Raw genomic sequence first — 20,724 nt, forward strand, 5'->3', positions numbered from 1 at the left:
TTACGTTTTAAAACTTTACTATATTTATTAAATAGAAACCAATAAAAAAGGAAAATAAAGTATCAAAGTAGAAGGTTTTATTCATATTTACTTTATTGTATAATATATGCACAACAGAATTAATATATTTATAATAAAGAGATCTCTTTCATCAATTCACTTGTTGTTAAAACAATCAGCTTCCTTCCATGTAGTTGATACATGTCAAATTCTTTCATAGCTGCATATGCTTCACTGTATGTTTCATAATAAACATGGCAGTATGATATACCAGTTTTTGGTATTAGCATCATAGATGATACCGCTATTGGATTATACTTGTCAAAGAGATGTAATATATAATGTATACTTAAACTTGGATTGACATTAGCTACGATTACTTCTTTTGCTGGAATAACTCTTGAGGGTGATAGAATGACTTTATCTTTTTGCATTCTATATTTTTTGTCAATAGGCATCAAAGCTGGAATCTCTGTTTCATCACACATTTTTTTTGATTCTTTTACATTTTGATTAGTAACTCCTAATGAAATTGAACTATTTGATGCAATTCTTTGTAGGTTTATATATTTTGAAATATGTTTTGAAGACGATATTTGTTTAGGAGGAGAACGACCAACGCTGTCTTTATCATCTACTTTATCATTATTAAAGTTGCTATTGCTAGATAATGATTTTGATATATTAGCACCGGATTGGCAGTCTGTTTCTGTGTCTTGAAACTGTTTTATTGGTAAGAAATTACTAGTGAGATTACTTTTCTCAGAACTATGTCTAGAAGAATCTTGATTAGATGTTCTTTTCTTTCTACTGTGCGATATTTTGCCTGTAGTATTATTACAGCTCAAACGCTTTCCATTAGTATTATTTATTTTATGTATATGTGGCAAAATCTTGATAGATTTGTCATTTTTAAAGCCGTCAATGCATTTTATCGCATCTTCAACTGTTCCATATTTTATAAAACATAATTCATTAGCTTTTCCATGATCATCCACAGATAAAACTTTGCCAAAAACAGAAAACTTTTCATTAACCTCTTGCAAATTTAATTTTTTTTTATTAAGAAAATGTATAACATAGCTTCCATCGGATTTTCTGTCGTAATATTTTTCATGATCCATATTTATGTAAAATATCGTTTAAATCAATCAATTAGCGATTTTTAATTAATGAAGTATAATGATATATATTTGTAATGATAATATATTTAAACGTGTAACCTATTTTTTATCGGGCAACACACGCTCCTTATCGTTAGAGTTTATAAATGTGAATGAACTGTATTAGTCCTTAATATATATTATCACCGTTAATGAATAACGCCACTTAAATGCTAATAAATCAATATATCACAATATAATAAAGCACTCGTATCGTTTATAAGCCTTGAAATTCGGAATATCGAGCAACTCATAAACTTGGGGAAAAAGGTCCTAAATATATGTACCTAAAATGTCCGTTACAAACAGCATATAATATGTTCGAACGTTAAGACAATAAACCATACACATTGATATGTTTAGACGTATTTATCAAATAATATTATGAAACGTTTGTCTTTTACATTTTAATATTCAGGTTAAAATAATTTAACTTAACCGTTGTTAAATAAATATTATAATTGAGCATTCGAGTTTTCCCGCGTTATAAAAATGGCTGATTACGTAGCCATGTTGTACGATGGGCTTGCGCATGCCGTCCTCGTAATTTACATTTCCCAAGTATACGAAGTAGGTACCTTCGTTTTATTTATACGCCATTCAACAAGGCAAAAGTACCATCAAATATTTGGTTTTGTTCAATCTTTTTGGTCAAACTTTACATAATAATGGCGCAAACGTTTACGATTGAACATTAGTGGTGATTGGAAAAAAAAAGAAAAGAAATTGAAGGAATGGGCGGAGTTTGCGCCTCCTGGAATACAAGGTAAAGGAGGTTGTTCTACGAAAGCTTCTATCTCCGATGTAACGAATAGTGTCTGGAAGGATCAGTTTCAAGGTAGCTTTATGCAATTTGGGGAAAATTCGAAGTTGACGGATACAGGTTAAGGGAACGGGATTAGGAAAAGCGGCGAAATCGCATCATAAATAGAGTGGATGCGCACGCGGACAATAACATGGGAGAGCGAGCGAATGAACCGCTTTAAACGAAGAAAGAAGGAAATGAATCAGCCATTCTGATTGGTCGAGGCGGCTATTATGGCCGCCAATTGGCGCATGCACGTACGCACACCAAGGCTCGGTGCACACACCAACGCACGAACACGCGCGTGCTTCAGGAGCGTAGCAGTCGCTCGCGGCCGAGAAGAGTGAAAAGAGCGACAGAAACGGTCGGTCCGCGCGTTGCCTTGTAAGGCGGAGAGTTGGTGTGTGACGTCCGTGCGCGGATGGCTCGAAGAACGCCGATTTTCCTCAGCTTGTACGAGTATCCTTACTGAGCAGAGGAAACAACGAGTGAAAGGAGAGTGCGGACCGGGCGCGACGCCGACCGTCGACATAACCGCGTATACGTAAAATCCGACAATCCGTCAAATTTAAAGCTGCCGAAGGCACCATTTTCATCATCTCTATAGTGTGTATAGCAAACTAGAAACCGATTACTAGACGCAACGTGAGTGTTCTTGAATCAGCAAGGAAATATATATTAGTGAGAAAAGAAACGAAGAGAGAGAGAGAGAGAGAGAGAAAGAGAGAGAAAGAGAGAGAGTGAGAGGGGGAATAGAAGTAAAAAGGATACCGAAGGGCATCGAAAGAGAAGGATAGATACAGCAAGAAAAGAGAGAAAAAAGAAAAGCGAAAGAGCGAGCAAGCGAACGAATAACCAAGAGAGAAAAAGAGAAAGAGCAAGAGAGCGACCGGGAAAGAGGAGCAAGAACAAGTTAAAACGCCAAACGATACGTAAGAGACAAAGGCCACGGCGGCATAACCTCCAAGCCAACCGTACGGCGCATTACGGGGATCTCTCATTCTCATAGATTTCTTCGTATTCTCAAGAAATTTGGTACATTATTCATGAAAAATTCTATTTTTGCAAGTGCATGCCTGCTCGGGCTTCCATATGAAGTGTCGCACGAGTGTGAGAGAGAGAGATAGAGCACGTGCGTGAAACATATTTTCCTCGAGATACAGGAGTCGTCATAAAGTGAAAGAGCGGGACGGTTGTTTGTACAGTCGTGTTTTTCTGCGACACCTGGTATACGATATACTTACATCCGCGAGTGTTGTGTGAACGAAATTTACTCTTGCTACAGGAAAGAGAAAAAGGAAAAAAGAGAAAAAAAAAAAAAGACGGAAAGAGGCGAATAATATTCTTAGTGCTGCATTCTACAGTTGATGGATGAAACTGGCAGGATGCTGCAACACGGCGGATCAGGTGTTGGTTTGATGGGAGGAAACCAGGGTCAAGGGGCCCAAAATACTACCGGATACGGTAGTATGGGGCCTGTGGATGGAACTGCGACACAAGGTCCGGATCAAGCCGTCGAGGCTAGAAAACAGGACATCAGTGAAATTCTCCAACAAATTATGAACATCACTGATCAAAGCTTGGACGAGGCGCAAGCGAGGTTGGTCCCATTCGTGATCCGATCAGCCGCCATTTTTTAATACTTCTAAGATGCATCATTACTTTAATAATTCTTTCATCAATTTTTTCGCAGTATTTCATTTACTTATTTGACACGCTTCTTTTAATTTTTGTAATGGCTCTCTTACAACATTACATTGAAATCAATTACTCTAGAATTTTTTTTTTATTAGCTGTTAAAGCATGTAGTAAACGTATCAAATAACGATAAATGCAGGTTATGTTCATCGCTTTATAATGTTTTATGTTAGGATTTCGGTCGGAGAGAGTAAATATTATTCTTATAATGTCTTTTTATCATTTTATAGCTTGGTAACTGCTAAGTGCAAACTGTTAAGTAACGAATATAGTAGATATACTGGTAATGACAAGCTACAACAGTAAGTTATATATAGGCGTCTGAATACGCGATAAGACGGTTATCTTCGCACTATTGGTACTTGCACGATTATACAAGTTTACCAAAATGTTTATATCTATTATGTTCAACTATGTCACGCATACATAATGTTATATTAATTTTAGACTCGTATTTCTTTATAACGAATGATATCACGCAATATAAATTTTTCGCCAATTACTCAATATTTAATTTATATCACGCAATTAATAATTTATATTCTTTCTTTCAGAAAACATACATTAAACTGTCACAGAATGAAGCCAGCCTTGTTTTCGGTCCTGTGTGAAATCAAAGAGAAAACAGGTGAGTTTTGCTATCTGTTATCTTTATTGTTGTTGCTGTTAATTGATCTAGTTTCTTGTAAGGAAGCAAATAACGCTGTTAAATATTGCTTTACCAATAAACCTTAAAGATCACAGTTATTGTTATTCTCGCAGGTAGCTTTAAATAATACAAGAAAATCCGGTTCTATATTAGTAATTACTAATATTAGTAATTAGTCTATCGAAAATCGCAGTAAATAATTTCCGATTAAATGTACGCCACTAAGATAAGAGAACACTCCATAAAAGTGCGGAAGATCACCTCGTAACTCGCGCGGTCGCTCCGGTGGTTCACATTCGAGTTCTAAACAATCCGAGAAATTCCTAGAAAGAGATCCCTATCTAGGCGAGAGGAGAGAGACTGTTGATATGTTTTCGGCGTGCAGTGCAGTGTCGTCTACCCTGCAGGGTCGACCCCTGCGCCCATTCGAAACTCGTAAACATAATTTTTATGCGATGTTTGGATTACTTTTACGCGCGGATCAAGAGACCACGAAACGTGCAATTATTTTTGGGGTGCGAGGGGTGGCTGGCTTGGCTCGAACTGCTTCGGGGGATGGGGAGGAACCGAGGGGGAGGGATGGATTGGAGAAGGAGGTGTGTGGGTCGGCTACCCCAAAAGTAGTTTCTGCCTGGTCGTTTGATGGGGGTGGTGGGGCCACCACGCCCCTCATGCTAAGCCACCCTCTTTCACGTCGTTCCGCTGTAAGTATATGTGTATATCTCTACACACTCTCTTTTTCTATTTTTCTCTCTCGTTTCTCCGTTTTTCGAGCGGCTCGCTAGTTTTCTCCTTTCTCGCGGCGAGGGTGGTATTGTGCTGTTAGAGGGTTGGACATCGACGACATTCCACGTACGGCGCCCGTTATATACGTTTCTTTGATAAGATTGGGAAAAGGCACGCTGCTCTTCGTTGCGAAACGATGCCCGTTTTATAGGTTAAAAGCACGTGGTCGTTGATCATATTTCTGCAGGGTTGGTTATCTCTCGATTTATTCCTAACATTTGAAGAAGTAGAAATCGTTCGATCGTGGTTTCGTTCGTCGAGAAAGAAACGGACGCCACGTATGTTTCTATCGTATTGTAGGTGCATGATTAAAAATTCAAGGTTGTCGTAATTATTGATTACGTATCGGCCGTTTGCATTTTTTACGAATGTTCCCGTAGCAGCAGTACAGTTGTCTAGAAAAACGTTCGGCAAAACTTTCGGGCAGGCTTCAATGGCCATTCTTAATTACATTCATGAAAGAACTCTTTCGATGGCTGATATAAAACGTGAAACAGAGTCGAGAGCGTAAAGAGGATTTATGTAAACAAAAAAGGCGTCAAAGTATGATGAGCACACTCAAGAGGATGAGTCGTTTTAATGGTTCTATATTCTTTATGAGTCGTGCTAAGTATACACGCGTGTTCTCGCGCAGACACATGGTTGCGCATGTACGCGTAGGTCAGACGAAGGTACAGAGAAAAATGTACGGGGTAGCGGAGAGCGAGCGACAGGGGATGAAGAGAGAAAAAGAGGCAAGGCTTGTAGTAGAGTTTATGGGCAATGGCTGACGAGGCAGTGAAAAAGTACTAAAACCAAGAGGAGCAGATAAACGCTATGTTAAGCAGACCGTTTTACCAGCCATTTAATATAATCGGCTCTCTCGCGAAGCTCGGATAACTTCGGATCAGGACCGTACCAACTCAGATTTCTCCCCATTCGATATTTTTTCTCTCTCTCTCTTTTATCCACAACTGATAAACGTCGTACCAGCTTGTACCGATATTACCAATGTTACATTCGATTGTTATTGTAGTCGCCGACCGATTCGATCTTTTCCCTATCTTTCAGCTACTACAAACGCTTGGCTCATCGAGACAGAAAATGAATCGTTTCTCTCTCTCTCTCTCTCTCTCTCTCACCGGTTGAGAATGAACTATATTGTTTTTAATGGTTTTTGTTCATTTGAATATCTGGTATCGTGACTCACAGTTTCGTTGCGTTAGTCTCGTAGTAACGATTTGTCACGGTCATCCGAAATAGCTATTCTTCGAAACGTGGAGATCTTTGAAAACCTGTTTTGGACGACTCCGTTTAGGCCGATTTCCCATGGGGCGTACGAAGATCCCGAAGGGTAGCAGAAAGAAAAAGAGAAAGAGAAAGATATAGAGTGGAGGGGGAAACAGGGGAGGGAGCTGAAAATCCGCGGGATTTCTCGAACCTGTCTTTCTACCAACCTCTAATCCGTTTTTTCTTCTTCTTCGACGTTCAGAGACCTTTCCTTCGGATAGTTCCTCACAGCGGTGGTATAATCGTCGACGCCACATACCGTTGCCACCTAAAAATATTCTCGCCGCTATCGACGTGAATCCAACGCGAGAGATACAGTAATTTTCGGAGGGCGAAATCCTTTTAAAAAATGCTTCCACTCTTTTGTCAAATTTGTAATACGATTGGAACGAGGGTATCGCGTAAAATGAAATGTGAACGATGAATCGGGACGACAAATCATTCTACCTACGTCCTATTATATCGGGCTAAATTTCAAAATAGCAAATAGTTAATTCCTACGAACGGTCGCGTGTGGCCGTGTAATTAATCAAAGACCGGTCGCTATCGATTGCTAGCTTGGTTGTCCGATTGGCGGTCAACTTTATTTATTGTTTGTCAGCGCGCGTAACGTACGCCAGTTTGGAAATACAACTTGACTGCAATCGGTTATGCAGCTCTGCCTCTCTCTACCACCCCTGTCTCGCTGTCAACTCTTTCCCTATCTCTTTCGATTTATCGTCATTTAATTAAACCGACACGGAGACTGCGTCGCGTCGAAGCGCGGCACCGCGTTACTCTCGATTCTCCGTATTTCTGAAACGACGCTGTCGCGGTCGCGTTCTCTCGTAACAATTAAAAATCCATATTCAATTTGGACGCTTTCCAGTAGTAATTCGGTTTTATTTCGCACAGCCATGCTTTAAGTGTTTTCGCAAGAGCACCTTTGAACCAGAGTGCCACTGTTCCTGCGAAATGCTTACTATACGTCTCCGCGATTGACGAAATTGCGTAGATTTTTCGACGAATCTTCTCTCTACGAATAAAGATATTCCTTTATGTACATATGAACGGTTTAATGGTAAAAGATAGCCGTTCAATTATTAACTTCTTAACGCGATACGAGCGAAGCTTACACAGTGGCAATACGCGCATTCAATTCTATCGATAGGTTCGAAAAGTAATTTAACGGGCCACTCTACAATTTTCCTAATGAACATCGTGTTCTGATAAGAGTAAACTGTATGTTGTACGTTAATTAGACAGCGCGCACTTTAATTAAGGCTTGCGCAACGTTCCGCGTATTTGTTTGTCTCACGCGATTCTACACGCTATGCTATGGTGATTTAAGCGTAGTTCTCTTTTTCTTTTGCGCATGAAAATTTGTTGTATTTGCACTTTTCCCTTTATTACGCTCGTCTATCTGGTAAAAATTCTCGTAATCTTCCGGCTATCGTATTTGCTGAAAGATTTATTCCAAGTTTCCCAAGATAAGATGAAATCTCTTCTATCCCGATACGATTGCGATCTATTACGATTATCAACGTTCGTATTAACGATTCGTAATGTTCTTCGTCACAGAGACAGCCGCTAAATGAAGCATCGCGTTTGAAGAATTAATAACGTACGTAATTTACTCGTTTGACGTAATATGCGTCGTACATTATGATTTAACGCGTTATTCCCTGTAATCTGATTTACGGAAGTTATATCGCGGATCGGGATTAAAATATTCCCGCGTTTGCGCGATTTCTGTTATCCGATCGCAATCCGTTTTGTAATTCGAACGGAGAAATTTTCCGGCGAGCGGAACAGACAGACTCTCTAATTAGTTTGATCGTCCGTTTCGTTCAGATTTTTCTGTCTGCCCGAAAACGTATGCAGGTATCGATTATGTCGCAGAAGAACTAAATAAATCGGCGGAATCGGTTGTGTTTCGATCGACGAGATTTGATCGTTGGTGCCATAGTTGGCGAAATATAGAAAGATAGCGTCGGTTTTCCAAGAGATGACGCTTCTCGTCCCGACCCCGGTTGGAATGTCGTTCCCCTAGCTTCGATTTCCTTTTCTTCTTCTTCCTCCTCCTCTTCTCTTTCGTTTGTCCTTTTCTTCTCCCTCTTCTTCATCCGCGGTCCCCGCATGCAGATGGGCTCCAGCAACCAAGGTGAACCGGCCATTCTGCTCTCTCACTCTCGCACTCCCTTTCTCTCTTTCTCTCTTTCTCTCTTTCTCTCGGGCACAAACTTCTTCGACTCGACTAACGAGATTTGTCCGATTCCAGCCTGTCGTATTGTGCACTGATTTATTACGAAAAGTTTTTAAGGTTGTACCAAGCTTCGGTATATTTACTTATGAACGTCGAGGCGAGAGCTTTTATTACTTATTATCAGGACGGTTTGCGATGGTTCCTGTTGCTACGGGGAAAGCTTTCGTATTTGTTCGATGCTTCTCTTTGTTCGAAGAGTCGGAGAAATTTGTTGCGTTGAAATTTCAAGTCAGGTATAGGCGAAAGTGAAGTTATTGAGATTTTAAGGTTAAACTTACAATAGGCGATCGTTTCGTAATAGGTAGGCTTGTTAAGCGATAATCAGTTTGTTCGAAAAATAAGTACGTTAAACAAAAGAAAGGAAAGTATTCGGGCACAGGTCGTAAATGCAGGAAATTGCACGAAACATTTACTCGCACTGCACTACGTCGCATATTTATAGGCGAAGATAAAAGCTTATTGCATTGTCAAGCAATAATGTTACCGTAATGCTTGGTCGTAGATAAGATACACGCGTATTTGTTAACGAGGCTTGACGCAGGCGTTTTTGTTCGGAAAACAAGTGGAACATCGGTGAAGAGGGAAAATCCAAAAATACCCACGGCATCGAGATAACCTTGCATCGTTGATATTTTTGGAGCAACCATATGTTCGGTTACGAGCAAAACGTCACGGATTCGAGTACGTGAGCTTGGATTTCGTTGGGAAACGCGATGGAAAAAGTAGGAGGAAGACACGTAGCGAGTCGCGTACACGCAAGTAATGATACCGAGAGAACAAAAGAAAATCCAAGAGAGCGAATAGGCATTGTGCTGTCAAGTCGTACACGACAGTTACACTGGCTGTCCCGTTAACGGAATTGCACTTAAGTCGCTTTAATTGCGCGGAGTTACTGACCGGAAGTCGTCGTTATGGTCATCGCCCTCGCAAAAGTATCTCCCTTCACCCTTTTGCAATCCGATCGATAGCGATCCCGATCTTGCAATACGTCGCTGAATGTACAATTAACGCATTGTGCCAGCGCGTAAAAGTATTCGCGCGGCAATATACGTGTACGTAATACGCGGTATAATTACTCGGTTTTATCGCCGGCCAAGCAAAACGTTAGCGAGCGGTAACTCCGCTATCGACGTATCGTTATTCGCAAGTTTCCCTCGCTAATCGTGAACTTCGTCCGATGATTTTCAGCACGACGGTCGTGTAGAGTTCCAGAGAGTTCTGGCGTTCGAGCCGGAAAACGAAAAACGCGAAAGGGTTTGGAAAAATAAACAAGCGATCCACTTGGGTCGTCGTACCGCGCGATAAATATCTACCGGCAAGAGGCCCCTTTGCGGAATTCATCGTGCGTGTTCAGAGCGTGCTTGTATACGAATCGGCGGGCACGCGTGTGTTGCGCAGGGGGTCGATTTAACAAACCATACGTTACGCCACGATAAAATCTCGCAAACCTATAAACTTCGGGCTCGAGCTAGGTGCGGGTACGTTATATCATAAAAATCCAGTAAAATAAGCTCGTAAACCGAAAGACAGAGAGAAAGACGGGGAAAGAAGGAAGGAGAACGCACCGGGAGTACCGCCATGTCCGCCACGCAATATACTCCTTTCTGCTCGCGTGTACGTGCCCTCACGTGTTTTACACGCGCCTGCGTGTGAACGTCACCCTGGCCCACACGCGTTTCCACTAGGTACGCAATCCTGGCTATTGTCGGTGATTATTAATCCAAAGGGTATAGTACTCCCCTTTACGACTCACCTTTTTCGATAAGACAATCTCACAACGATAGCGACCGTACCTTCGATTTCTCTGCATCGTGGATATACTTAAACGTGTACGTACGTTGTGTAACGCTTGCAACGATGTTAAAAGACAATCGGAGGTAAGTGGCATTCGTTCTTATAAAAAATACGATTTTTCGCGTTGGCGTCTAGTTTTTTACGCCACTTATCCTGTATCCTGGCGTATCCTGGTGTATCCTGATTATCTGGCTGGCATATATCCGACATCTTATGTCCTCTACGGTAACTCTGGCGCGATCTATATAGACAAGAGACGAACGATCTTTCGAGAGGCTAATTGGAAGACTCTCAAGGGCTAATGTTGGCTCCAGTGTACGTACACCGGAGGTCGGTATTCTCTTAATCGTATGGTAATTCTATGGAGATTGCATGGGGCGAAGAGAAGCTCGTACCGTGGATCGTTAGGCCCTTTTCGTTCCCGATGGAATATAACCTTGCCCTTTTTTCTTCGATTCGTCGCCTTCTCGTTCTTCGAATTCTAATCAGTTTCTCCTTACCGGTCGCCGGTTTCTTCGCTCCAGTCTTTTCTCGTTTAACCATATTTTCTCATTACCGATTCGTTCTCGTCCTAATTAATCTCCAGCGATTCGACTAACGAGTATTATAAAGAAGTCGACGATTTCTTCGTAGTTGCGGCAGAATCGTGCACTTGCATCGCCTCGACGCCTAGTTCGAGGGGTTGGACGCGCGAGGTGACGGGCGAATGGCCTTTCCACCCTCGGGAATAACAATAACCGCGTGTTTCTCGTCACGAAATAAGTATCATTGTGCCTTGTTTCGGCGGAGAAAATCCAAGACACGCGATGCCGAGTTTCTACTCTAGTCTGTAGCACGACAAGTAGAGGCTGCGCGCTCGTACACGTAGTTTATTACGTGCCGTACATACAGCCGCCACTGTTATCGTTAATTTAATTCCATTTCAATTCCGTCGCAGTGCAAGATGACAAGAGAGTGACAGCTCGTCCTTGAGCGAAACGTCGTACGTCTTTCATTGGAAAAGCGTATCAGGATAATTTTATCGCGGGATGAATTGCCGCCGTGTATAGGAGAGAAGCATCGGCGCGACTAGAATACTACGTTCTATCGCGTGCACGTTACTTTGTCATTAATCGATCGATCGGCCAACGTTCGAGCGGTGTTATTGCGAGGCTTCGCGCGCGATCGAACGAGAACACGACGTTTAGCCAATCGTTCGAAGTTATCGTCTCGATACCGAGACACACACCGTCGCTCTATCGAGAATGTTTAGCGCTGCGGTTCGCCGATTCTCGAATATTCGCGGTTGTTTTGCGACGTAAGCCGAGCGTACGTTATCTCGTTAACGTTACGGATATCTGATAGGTTTTGGTAATACGCGGTTCGCGGATGCGATTAGAATTTCGATGCTTTGAATTCCACTAATGCCCGAGATGGGAATACAAGCGGGTACGAGCTGGCGAGTTCGCTCGTGAGCCGCAGGCTCGCGGAATAGTTGCGAAAGGAGGCGGGCTGGCGCTATGTTGCGGCGAATATCGAGCAGCACGTAAAGAGCATAGATCAGGACGAAAAGCACCAACAGGCGCGCGTGTATTCGCGCGAATAAAAGAGAAAAAGAGAGAGGAGCGTAGAAGAGAGGACAGAGGGAAACACGAAAGAGCTTCCATCTCTGGCCGGAGATTTCATTAAAATTCATGAACCGTGCGCGACTTGCGCCTCTTCGTGGTTGTCTTTGAGTTTTGCGCGTTACGAAGAAGCGGTCGGGACATCCAGTGCCGAGCTGCCATGCCGAAAGAGAATCGGGCGAAACCGGAACGGCAAGAAGAAGCTTAGACAGAGGAAGGAGGAGTAACCGTGGAACGAGGAAGAGCAACGTTAGCTATGAATAATACAGGGAACTTCTAATTGCGCGAGACAAAACTCGGTAGTTGGAAAGTTTCGTAGCCAGTGCCGGCAACGACCAGAAACTTTCTCAACTCTCGCTAAACTTATCGCTTGTTTCTACCGACCCTCCATATACGCGGCACTGTCTCGTCGGAAGTCAGCCGCACCGAATCTCTCCCCTTCGACTTTTCTCGCCTTGAGTAGACCGTCGCAACGAAATTTCGTGCCGTCGAGTCGCGTCGAGTCGCGTCGAGTCGCGTCGAGTCGCGTCGACGTGGCTCAATTGCTCGCGAGTTTGATCTCCTTCGAGAAATCGTCCGAGACCGGACGAATTTAGGCTAAAAGTAGGCCCGGAATTTGCATATCGCTGCCGACTCGAACAATATACCGTATACGACGAAGCATATTGCGTACCGTGTTTGGTAATCTACGCACGATCTTTGATTAACACGCGATTGTGACTTCATCGTCGAGCGAGGATTCGTCTGAGTGATTATTCGTCCAGTCGTTTCTTTCGATCGAATAGGAGAGAGAAAGTTGTAAGGGAAGAGATAAACGGATAGTCGTTTCGGTTTCTATTCCTCCCTTTCTCCAGTTCTAGCTTTCACATAGAGGTACTAGCAATGAGAAGAGGGATATCGTTTCTGCGGGGAGGGTGTGTTCAGCCCCCGTACTCAGGGGTGGCTGTAACGTCGCTCGTAAAAACACCGTAAACTCGACAGCAACAGGTCCCGTGTGTCTGGTATAGAAACGGCAGCCGCGAATATGACGTTTCCAGCGTACGGGGCTCCCCGTTCTCATATCACGGCCCTGCTTTAATTCCTCGCTTCTATCGCAACTGATTTTCTATTTGTATTGCAACGCGCGAAAACCACGATGGCATAACGCGATCGTAAGAGACACTGATTTTATCTGGCAGGATAGACTTTCCATAAAAATTGCGCGAAAAGAAAGTGAAAATATTTGATATCGTTTAATGCGCCGAGCGCGGTACGAATCTTCGATAAACGACGCTGCATTATCTTTTTTCACTCAAACGACGAAGGACGTTGGTATCGTGAACGTAGAAAATTTCATGATATTTTAGTCAAAGCCAATGTATTTCGTTTTATTGTTTGTATTAAAACTGTGTTTCGTAGGCAATTCAAAGAAACGACGAATACGTTGTTTCGTTGATCCGACGGCAAAGCCAGTCGTTACAGGAGTCAACGGGAAGTCTCTCCCACAGCGAGAATTTTCGCGACGAACGATTTCGAATTCTCGACGCGTAAAGAGTCTGCGGCATCCTGGCTGCATGCATTATGCATGTACAGGGATGCCACGAGAAAAATGTCTCTGCAACCGCAAAAGAGGGTTGCGTTTACGTGCGCGACGCTTCTACCTGCGTGCGTGTAGACACGTATCCTCGTCTACGTCTTTTCGCTTAGCACACAAATTTTTAATATCGTAGCTCTGCGCGCCTCTCGCAACGAACGCGAATTTTTCCTCTTTGCCGTAATCACGCCCCTTTCGGCCGCAATTGCAAAAGGTTTGTTCAACGAGGTAATCGTTCGGAAGTAATCGGATAAGAATTAAATTGATCGTTGCTACCGACCAACGATGGTAAGGTTATCGTTTCCATCGCGGTTAATCGGTATGGGCAAGGTAAATTGAAAAATTGTTCGGCTGTGAGATTCCATGGATTAACGTATTTCGTAGCGATGGTTTCGACCTCGATACCTTCACAATGGTTTTTCGACGATTTGATATCGAGCGCCTTGCCCTCCCCTTCGATGAACGGCTGGCGGGGATGAAGCTGAGCCGACAGTGGCGTCGGTCCACCCTTCCTCAGGGACGGATTACCCTCTCTAGTCCCTCTAGAAGCCATGCCTGATCTCTATGGCTCCATTAGAGCTTCCACGAAGGACCGTATTATCCGATTTTTTCCTTCCTACTCGTACAACAATCGGAAAGAATTCGCAAAGAGAGGCGTGTACCGCCTTCAGGCGCCTTGTTTCATAAAACGTTAACAATGTACGTTTACGATAATATTTTTCAAACGGTCTTCCGTCGTGTGCTCTGGTAACTGAGCGAAAGTTACGAGACGGGCTCTCGTAGCCAACAATCTTTTGGTCGCTTTTTAATTCTTGCCGGATGAAACGAGTTTCGAGAGGAAAGTTTCGCGATAGTTTATAGATGGCGAGGATAACGAGATTGTCCCTCGGGGCAAAGTTTTTATCATCGATACGTTTAGCGTGGGTCTTCGGTGTTTGACGCGTAAGAGGCGGCGAGGGTTCGTCTCGTTAGTTGGAAACCGAATCGGTGCGAGAGTCGAAAAGGTGAGGGTAGTTTTTCCAATGGTGATGCACAGACGCGAGGCGTGCGTTTATGACGCCCACGGGAGCCACCGGCATGAAAATGAAACGCCAAAGTCTCCGTATCCTGTCCATCCGCGAAAACAGATACCGCTCGTCTATGTGGAAAATTTCAGAACCTACCGAAGAGTACAGGTTTTACGATTTTACCAGTTATAAAACTTATCGTAAAAATCGTGCACACCGTTCTGCCTGTGTAATCCGATTTCTTTATTTGCTCGAGCTAACGAGAGAACGCGTATGGGAATGAACGAAACGCGTTAGAATCTAAACTGGTTCGTTGAATTCAACTTTGAATTTTTCAACGATTTGGATAACTTTCGCGGAACATTAAATTCCAGTCCTCTCTGCAGAGTGTTCGATCCGTTTGATAGAATCGATCCTCCGATTACAAATAAAGTATACAAACGCTACAACGTTGACGTTTTATTGCTAATAACATCTCCGTTACAAAATCGAACCTCACTCTGTATGTCGCGTATCGTAATGCTATAGAGACTAATTCCTTGGGTAATTAAAAATCTTTAAATACGATATCGAAACGCGTTACACCGTTGCTAAGGCGACTTTGCGAGCCGACGTATTTGCAAAACTCTGCCCGATCGTGCGAACGCGCCTCGCAGATTTTCCAGGCCAAGTATCACCGCGTTATTCGTAGGATGCACACACCATAGATCATGGTGTTTTCAACGCTCACAACCTCCATACGCACACGTACGGCCGTGTACATGGGAACGCCGCGACTGAGTTATTTTCTGACCATTGCCTCTTGTCCTCCCCACACGAAGCACGCTCGTGTACAGTTTGGTGCACCGCGGTTACGCGCCTCGATCCACGTATATCCGTGTATATACAGCAACGTGTACGCTGATTCTGGAGTTGACAAACGTCAAAGATACGTCTAGAGAGGTATCGTCGATTCCCGAAGGCGCGATCGATTCTACTGGGAACGAAGTTGATGGGGGGCCTCGCCGTCTCGCAGAATAACGTTTTACCAGAGTTGCGGTTCTCGAGTTGATCTTTTGTAATTAAAATACCAAAGGGTTATTTCGTCTTCGATATTGAGAATAAAGATAGGGACTAAATATACGTTAATAACAAGGACAGATATCGTATCGGTGATTAAACGGAATCTCGAAGATATGATCGTCGACTTTGTTCAAATAAAAACACGATACAGAGCGTAAATATATTTCGTTGATAAGTTATTTCACATTCGCAACGCGTACAATTCAAACATCTTTTGCTCGCTGTACGTGAAAACGTCTGGGAATCGAGATCCGATAAAATCTAATTTTTGAATCACCCTGTGACTATGGTGGCTACATAAACAATAGCATGACAGTGTGGTGCACGAGCATGCATTTGAACGACGTTGCGACACACGCACGAATCCTCGTCTAGGAACACGAACGCAGACGCTCGCCTATACCGGGTGGCTCGAAAGCGGTGGTGGTCGACGCGAGAGCCACTCGATCAATACGCCACGTTGCCTCTTGCGCCTCCACCCCCAGGAACGTCGGTCTACCCCTGTCGCCTCTCGCCCTCCTCTCGCGTACCAGCCAGCTAGCCCTCTCTCTCCTTCTGCTCGATGTGCTGTTCGCCCCCACCCTTTGAAAAAGGAACGACGGAGGAAACATTCTCTCCCTCTCTTTCTCCGCTCTCCGAACGAGAACTCGAAAGGAAATACTCCGCGGCTCAGCAGGATTTTTCCAGCCAGGAAATAACAAATATACGCTTCTAGGAGAAACGAGCAGATTTTAATGCGAAATTCGTGGAACGTCGCGAACGATGCTGTATCGAGGCAGAAACGAGTTGTGGCTGGATACGCGTATCTACTGCAATCGACGGACGTCTACTCGATCTAATTAACCCCTTAGTTTTTCTTCTTCTTGGGAAAGATCGGTGCGAAAATATAAATTTTTTCTTTGTCTCAGTCTTTTCGAAGGAAGCGTCATCGGAGGAGAACGGCCTTCGTTTCGTTCCGCGGTGATTCCAGATTTATCGAAGAGCACTTACTCGATCGGTATCGGAAGTTATTCCCTCGTTTCCTATTTCTGATCGTTGGAAGCAGATTACGCTTTGATGACCCTTCGATAGAAGTCGGTAGTCCCCTGTCCCCTGCTCGGTTTTCCAGTTAGGTTACCGAGACCAAATGATTTACACAGCGTGGAACGGTGTCCGCGAAAACTGGTTTACCGGTTTCTCGCGAATGCTTGCCTCGCCGTTGAAATAAACCAGGTTATAAAGTCATTAGGCACTATAGATCACGCGGTTCGCAAACTTTAGGTTCGCCGGTGTATACGGCCGCCTCTTGTCAACTTCGCTTCATCGATTACGACTTGCGTTGAATTTTACAACGGCTCTAAATATATAAATTGACTGCTATTTTTGTACGTTCCACTTGCGAAGCGTGTACCATTTTCTTGGTAATAACAGCGTTCCACTCTTTCATTCTATCGCAACTATTTCCGTTGTCGGGGCTATAATTTCATCAGGTTAAAAACTCGGTTCCTCGTTACTGGATATTTGTCCGATCATATCGATACGGATAAGGAAGTAAACGTTCGACGTAGCTTCCGTTGTGAATTACGCGTTTCAGTCACCTGGCGAAGAAAGAGCGCAATAACGGCCGGGAAAACGATAACTCGTACCTTTTCTTTTTATAAACGATACGTCCAGTGTATCGCATTGAAAAAAAAACAGGAAGAAGAAAAAAAAAAGGCTGGATATTATGGTCGAGAGAAACGAAACAAGAGCAAAGAGTAATGGGTTTCACTAGACAGAATACGGTCCTGACCATGCGTGCACGGAGCGCTGTTTCCACCCTTACGGACGAGAGCGTGTACGACGGACGGTGGGATGGGGTGTACACATTCGGTACACCTGTGCTGTATATTGCGGAAAAGCCGGACTTGCCAGGCAATAAGAATTTCTTTCTCGATCCGCTAGCGCGTTCCTTCTTTCCCCGCCTTTTTCTCCCGCATCCCGTTCTCCTTTAATCTTGTAACATTTTCTTAATACTCCTTCTTTCTCTTTTCTCGCGTATTCGTTCTTGTCGTACCCGCGATCATTCTCGTCCCTCGCCTTCATCCTCCGTAACTCCGTTACGCTATATCTTTGTTTCGTCTTCGTTGCGTAATGAACTGGCTTTTCATTCTCCTGTCCTTTGTTATAGCTGTGTTAACGTCGTCGCTGCTACAACGCTCGATCGCAGCTCGTTCGACGGAAAATTTCTCGTCGCCTAAGTACCGAAAGGAAGCCCGCGTCTTTTTAATGAAATTCCTCGCGAACAATAGTGGAAGGTACGAAAGTAAAAAGGTCGTTCGAAAAGGGCAGAATGACACGAAGCTGCTGAGAAGATCGGTAGCTGAGCTAGAAAGAAGACCAGCGGGACGACACGGGAGACTCGGTCGTCGTTCATCAGGCGTCGCTATTGGCAAAATGCGACCGGCTTTGTCGCAAAGAAGACCAGTGGGACGACACAGGAGATTCGGATGTATCCGTGTCCTAAAGGAAGGAGATCGTGTGGCGGAAAGCTTATTTAGCTCATTGGTCGATGATGGTCGACGGAGAAAGTAAATTTCGTCGTGTGGTAACAAGAGACAGGGTGAAACCGTGCGCGATCCGCGGCTCTCTCGTTCCTCGTTAACCCGTAGCGAATATCTTCGGTCGTTATTAAGCTATTAAAAAGTCTAGTTATCGTTGTCGTGGCGTATACAGGAGACGAGTCGTCGAGGGTTCCCAAGCAGGAATGCCACTTCAATAACGAAGCCGAAGCGGAGGAGTCGAGGGGCTTAATTTGCCTCGAGACGCCGCCATGTACGTTCTACCGAGCGCTCGCTCGTCGTATACGTATACATATATCTTCACGTGGATGTTCTGCCACCTTTGTGTGCACGCCCATACCTATACACGCGAGCGAGCCGTCTACGCGTACTCGAGCGTGCTCAGCCGGATCCCGCGCTTGTGTACGTTCCACGTAGAGTACATAGCACGCCTAGACCATTTTGCAGCATTCCTGCCATTCTAACATCCGCGTTTCATTAAAAGATCTTGCCCGACCTCTTGGTGTACTTGCACACAGGCGCACGCCCTACGGCCTAACACACCGAGAGACGTTTGCTCGAGTCGCGGCGTCTACTATCTGGAAATAAGAGAGAGAAACGGACAACCGAGCAGAGCAGAGGCCACGTAAGCGCGCCGCGGACTCCCGCTTGAGATATTTCTACACCGTGTAATCATTTTGCTTGAATATATTAACGGTGCTTTTTTTTTAAACCCAGCAGATTACTCCTAGTCTAGCTGAAAAGAAACATGTGGCTAGCGTCGAGTTCGAAGTTCACCGCCTCAACTTTTGCGAAGCGACGCTTCCGATGCTCGTTTCGCGGCTACGTTCTCCGCGAACGGCTTTATTCGCAACGGCGAAAGAACCACTGGTTCTTCGTTTAGAAAGTTTGGACGTTGACTTTCGATGATAAGATTTGATAGAGACAGAGCAACTGTCGTTAGTCCGATCTGTGGAAAGTTGAAGTTGGACCCAGTCTCAGTTGTATATTTTTTACATTTTTTTTTTATATTTACGACAAACTGTCGAATCTGTTTATCCGTCAAGATATAACACAGGAACGTAGAGTAAATCATTTTTGAAATTCAAATCTAAATATATCGTGGATGCTTGGGAGCCAAGGGTCGCGCAGGATCGCTGAGATCGAAATGGCCTGAGTAAATGCGTCGTTTGCACCGGTAGTTAATTAACGACCGAGTAAGATTCGCTGACATTAGACGAGCCGCAGCACGGAATACGCGAAGGTTATTGCTCCTTTCGGCTACTTTATGGAGTGTTGATGTAATCGAACCGTTAGCCTGAGCCGACGGATAAGATTTTCGAAAGGATACGGCGGACAGCGGAGGGAGAGAAAGCGAGGAAGCGTGCAAACGCAAACGCAGCATCGCCAGTAATGCGGCATAATACCCCCGTAAGGGGGTTAAGAGTAATTCCTGTCGGCCAGGGGGTCGTCCCTTTCGACATTTACGACGTGTTTTACGCGATCAAAGCGAGCCGTAACAATTATTGGACGATTTCGCGGCCGTAAAATTTTATTCGATCCCACAGTCTCCGTCGGCTATTCCACCCTCTTTTCTTTCGCAATCACTGGAGGGGATGTTTCGCGCTTCTTGTATGCTTTTCCTTCTGTTCACTGTCAACCTCCGCTGTAATACGATATTCCTCGTGATTTTACAGGATACCATGTAATAAGAGACTCACAGCGTCCCGACAAAGATTTATACTTTTGATCGTTTTCTTCGGATATTTTTGTTTTCCCACCAGTTCGTAGAATATAATTAGGTAGCCGTGATGTTTAATTGGATATTCTATTTTACGCTTCGTGTCACGCGGAGAGGTGATCGAAAAGCGAAATTCTAGAGATATTTCTTGATCATCGTTCGACCCGCGGTATGGCACGAAGCAGAGGTGGGATCGAGGGTCGTTCGGGACACCCGGTACACCCTGGGATTTCGCGCGTATTGTAGGTTTGGCCGCGTTTTCTCTTGGAGTGATTTGATTTACGGCGGTTGGAAAAGCCGCGGCGGCGAGCGGAAAAGAGACGAGTACCCCTTGCCGCGGCGGAAGTGGCGCGAGAAAGGAAGAAAATAATAAAAGCAGCAAAAGGAGAGAACGAGTGGAACACATCGAAGATATGGTCGAGCGAATTCGACGCGCGGAACTCGGAAAGGAAACGGCGCCTGGATGAGAAAAAGACGGAAAAGGGACGAAGGGAGAAGGGAAAAAGTAGAGGGACGAAGCGGAGCGAGGCGGAAACGGAGCCGTGACGGCGATGGAAAAACATCGCCACGAACGAGCGTGCGCGAGAAATCGTTCGCACAGGATTCTTTTTGGGAAACGGAAGCACGAAATTGCCAAAGCGCGAAAGAAATCGTAGAAAAGTTCTGCCTCACGAGGAACGGGAAACGAGGAGCGGACGCGCGTCCCAGCCGGAAACGCGGCGCACCCTGTCGTCTATCCGAAACGTTATTATTATCCGTGCAAAGAAATTTAGAATGTGGCCAGGAACTTTGGTCGCTGTGTTCGCTTT

The 20,724-nt window shown here is 44.3% G+C and overlaps 2 protein-coding genes across 8 annotated transcripts in view; one reads left to right on the forward strand and one right to left on the reverse strand.

Annotated features, from left to right (window-relative positions):
- Positions 1 to 67: 67 nt before the first annotated feature.
- Positions 68 to 1,178, reverse strand: LOC138179788 (uncharacterized). The gene has a single exon (XM_069112927.1). It carries the CDS (start codon positions 1,122 to 1,124, stop codon positions 129 to 131), a length of 996 nt encoding a protein of 331 aa, XP_068969028.1. The 5' UTR covers positions 1,125 to 1,178; the 3' UTR covers positions 68 to 128.
- Positions 1,179 to 1,712: 534 nt separating this feature from the next.
- Positions 1,713 to 20,724, forward strand: part of exd (PBX homeobox extradenticle) — a 41,597-nt gene continuing 22,585 nt past the window's right edge. For 4 of the 7 annotated variants that reach the window (XM_069113941.1, XM_069113937.1, XM_069113940.1 and 1 more), the window contains exons 1-2: positions 1,713 to 3,568; positions 4,221 to 4,294. In XM_069113941.1, coding sequence (XP_068970042.1) covers positions 3,336 to 3,568; positions 4,221 to 4,294 — 307 coding nt within the window. In that variant the 5' untranslated portion in view covers positions 1,713 to 3,335. The remainder of the gene's footprint in view (positions 3,569 to 4,220; positions 4,295 to 20,724) is intronic. The other 3 variants (XM_069113935.1, XM_069113942.1, XM_069113936.1) reach the window with 2 other exon arrangements.

The sequence above is a fragment of the Bombus flavifrons genome, chromosome 5 (genome assembly GCF_040668555.2).
Source record: "Bombus flavifrons isolate JBK064 chromosome 5, iyBomFlav1_principal, whole genome shotgun sequence".
Classification (NCBI taxonomy): Eukaryota; Metazoa; Arthropoda; class Insecta; order Hymenoptera; family Apidae; genus Bombus; species Bombus flavifrons.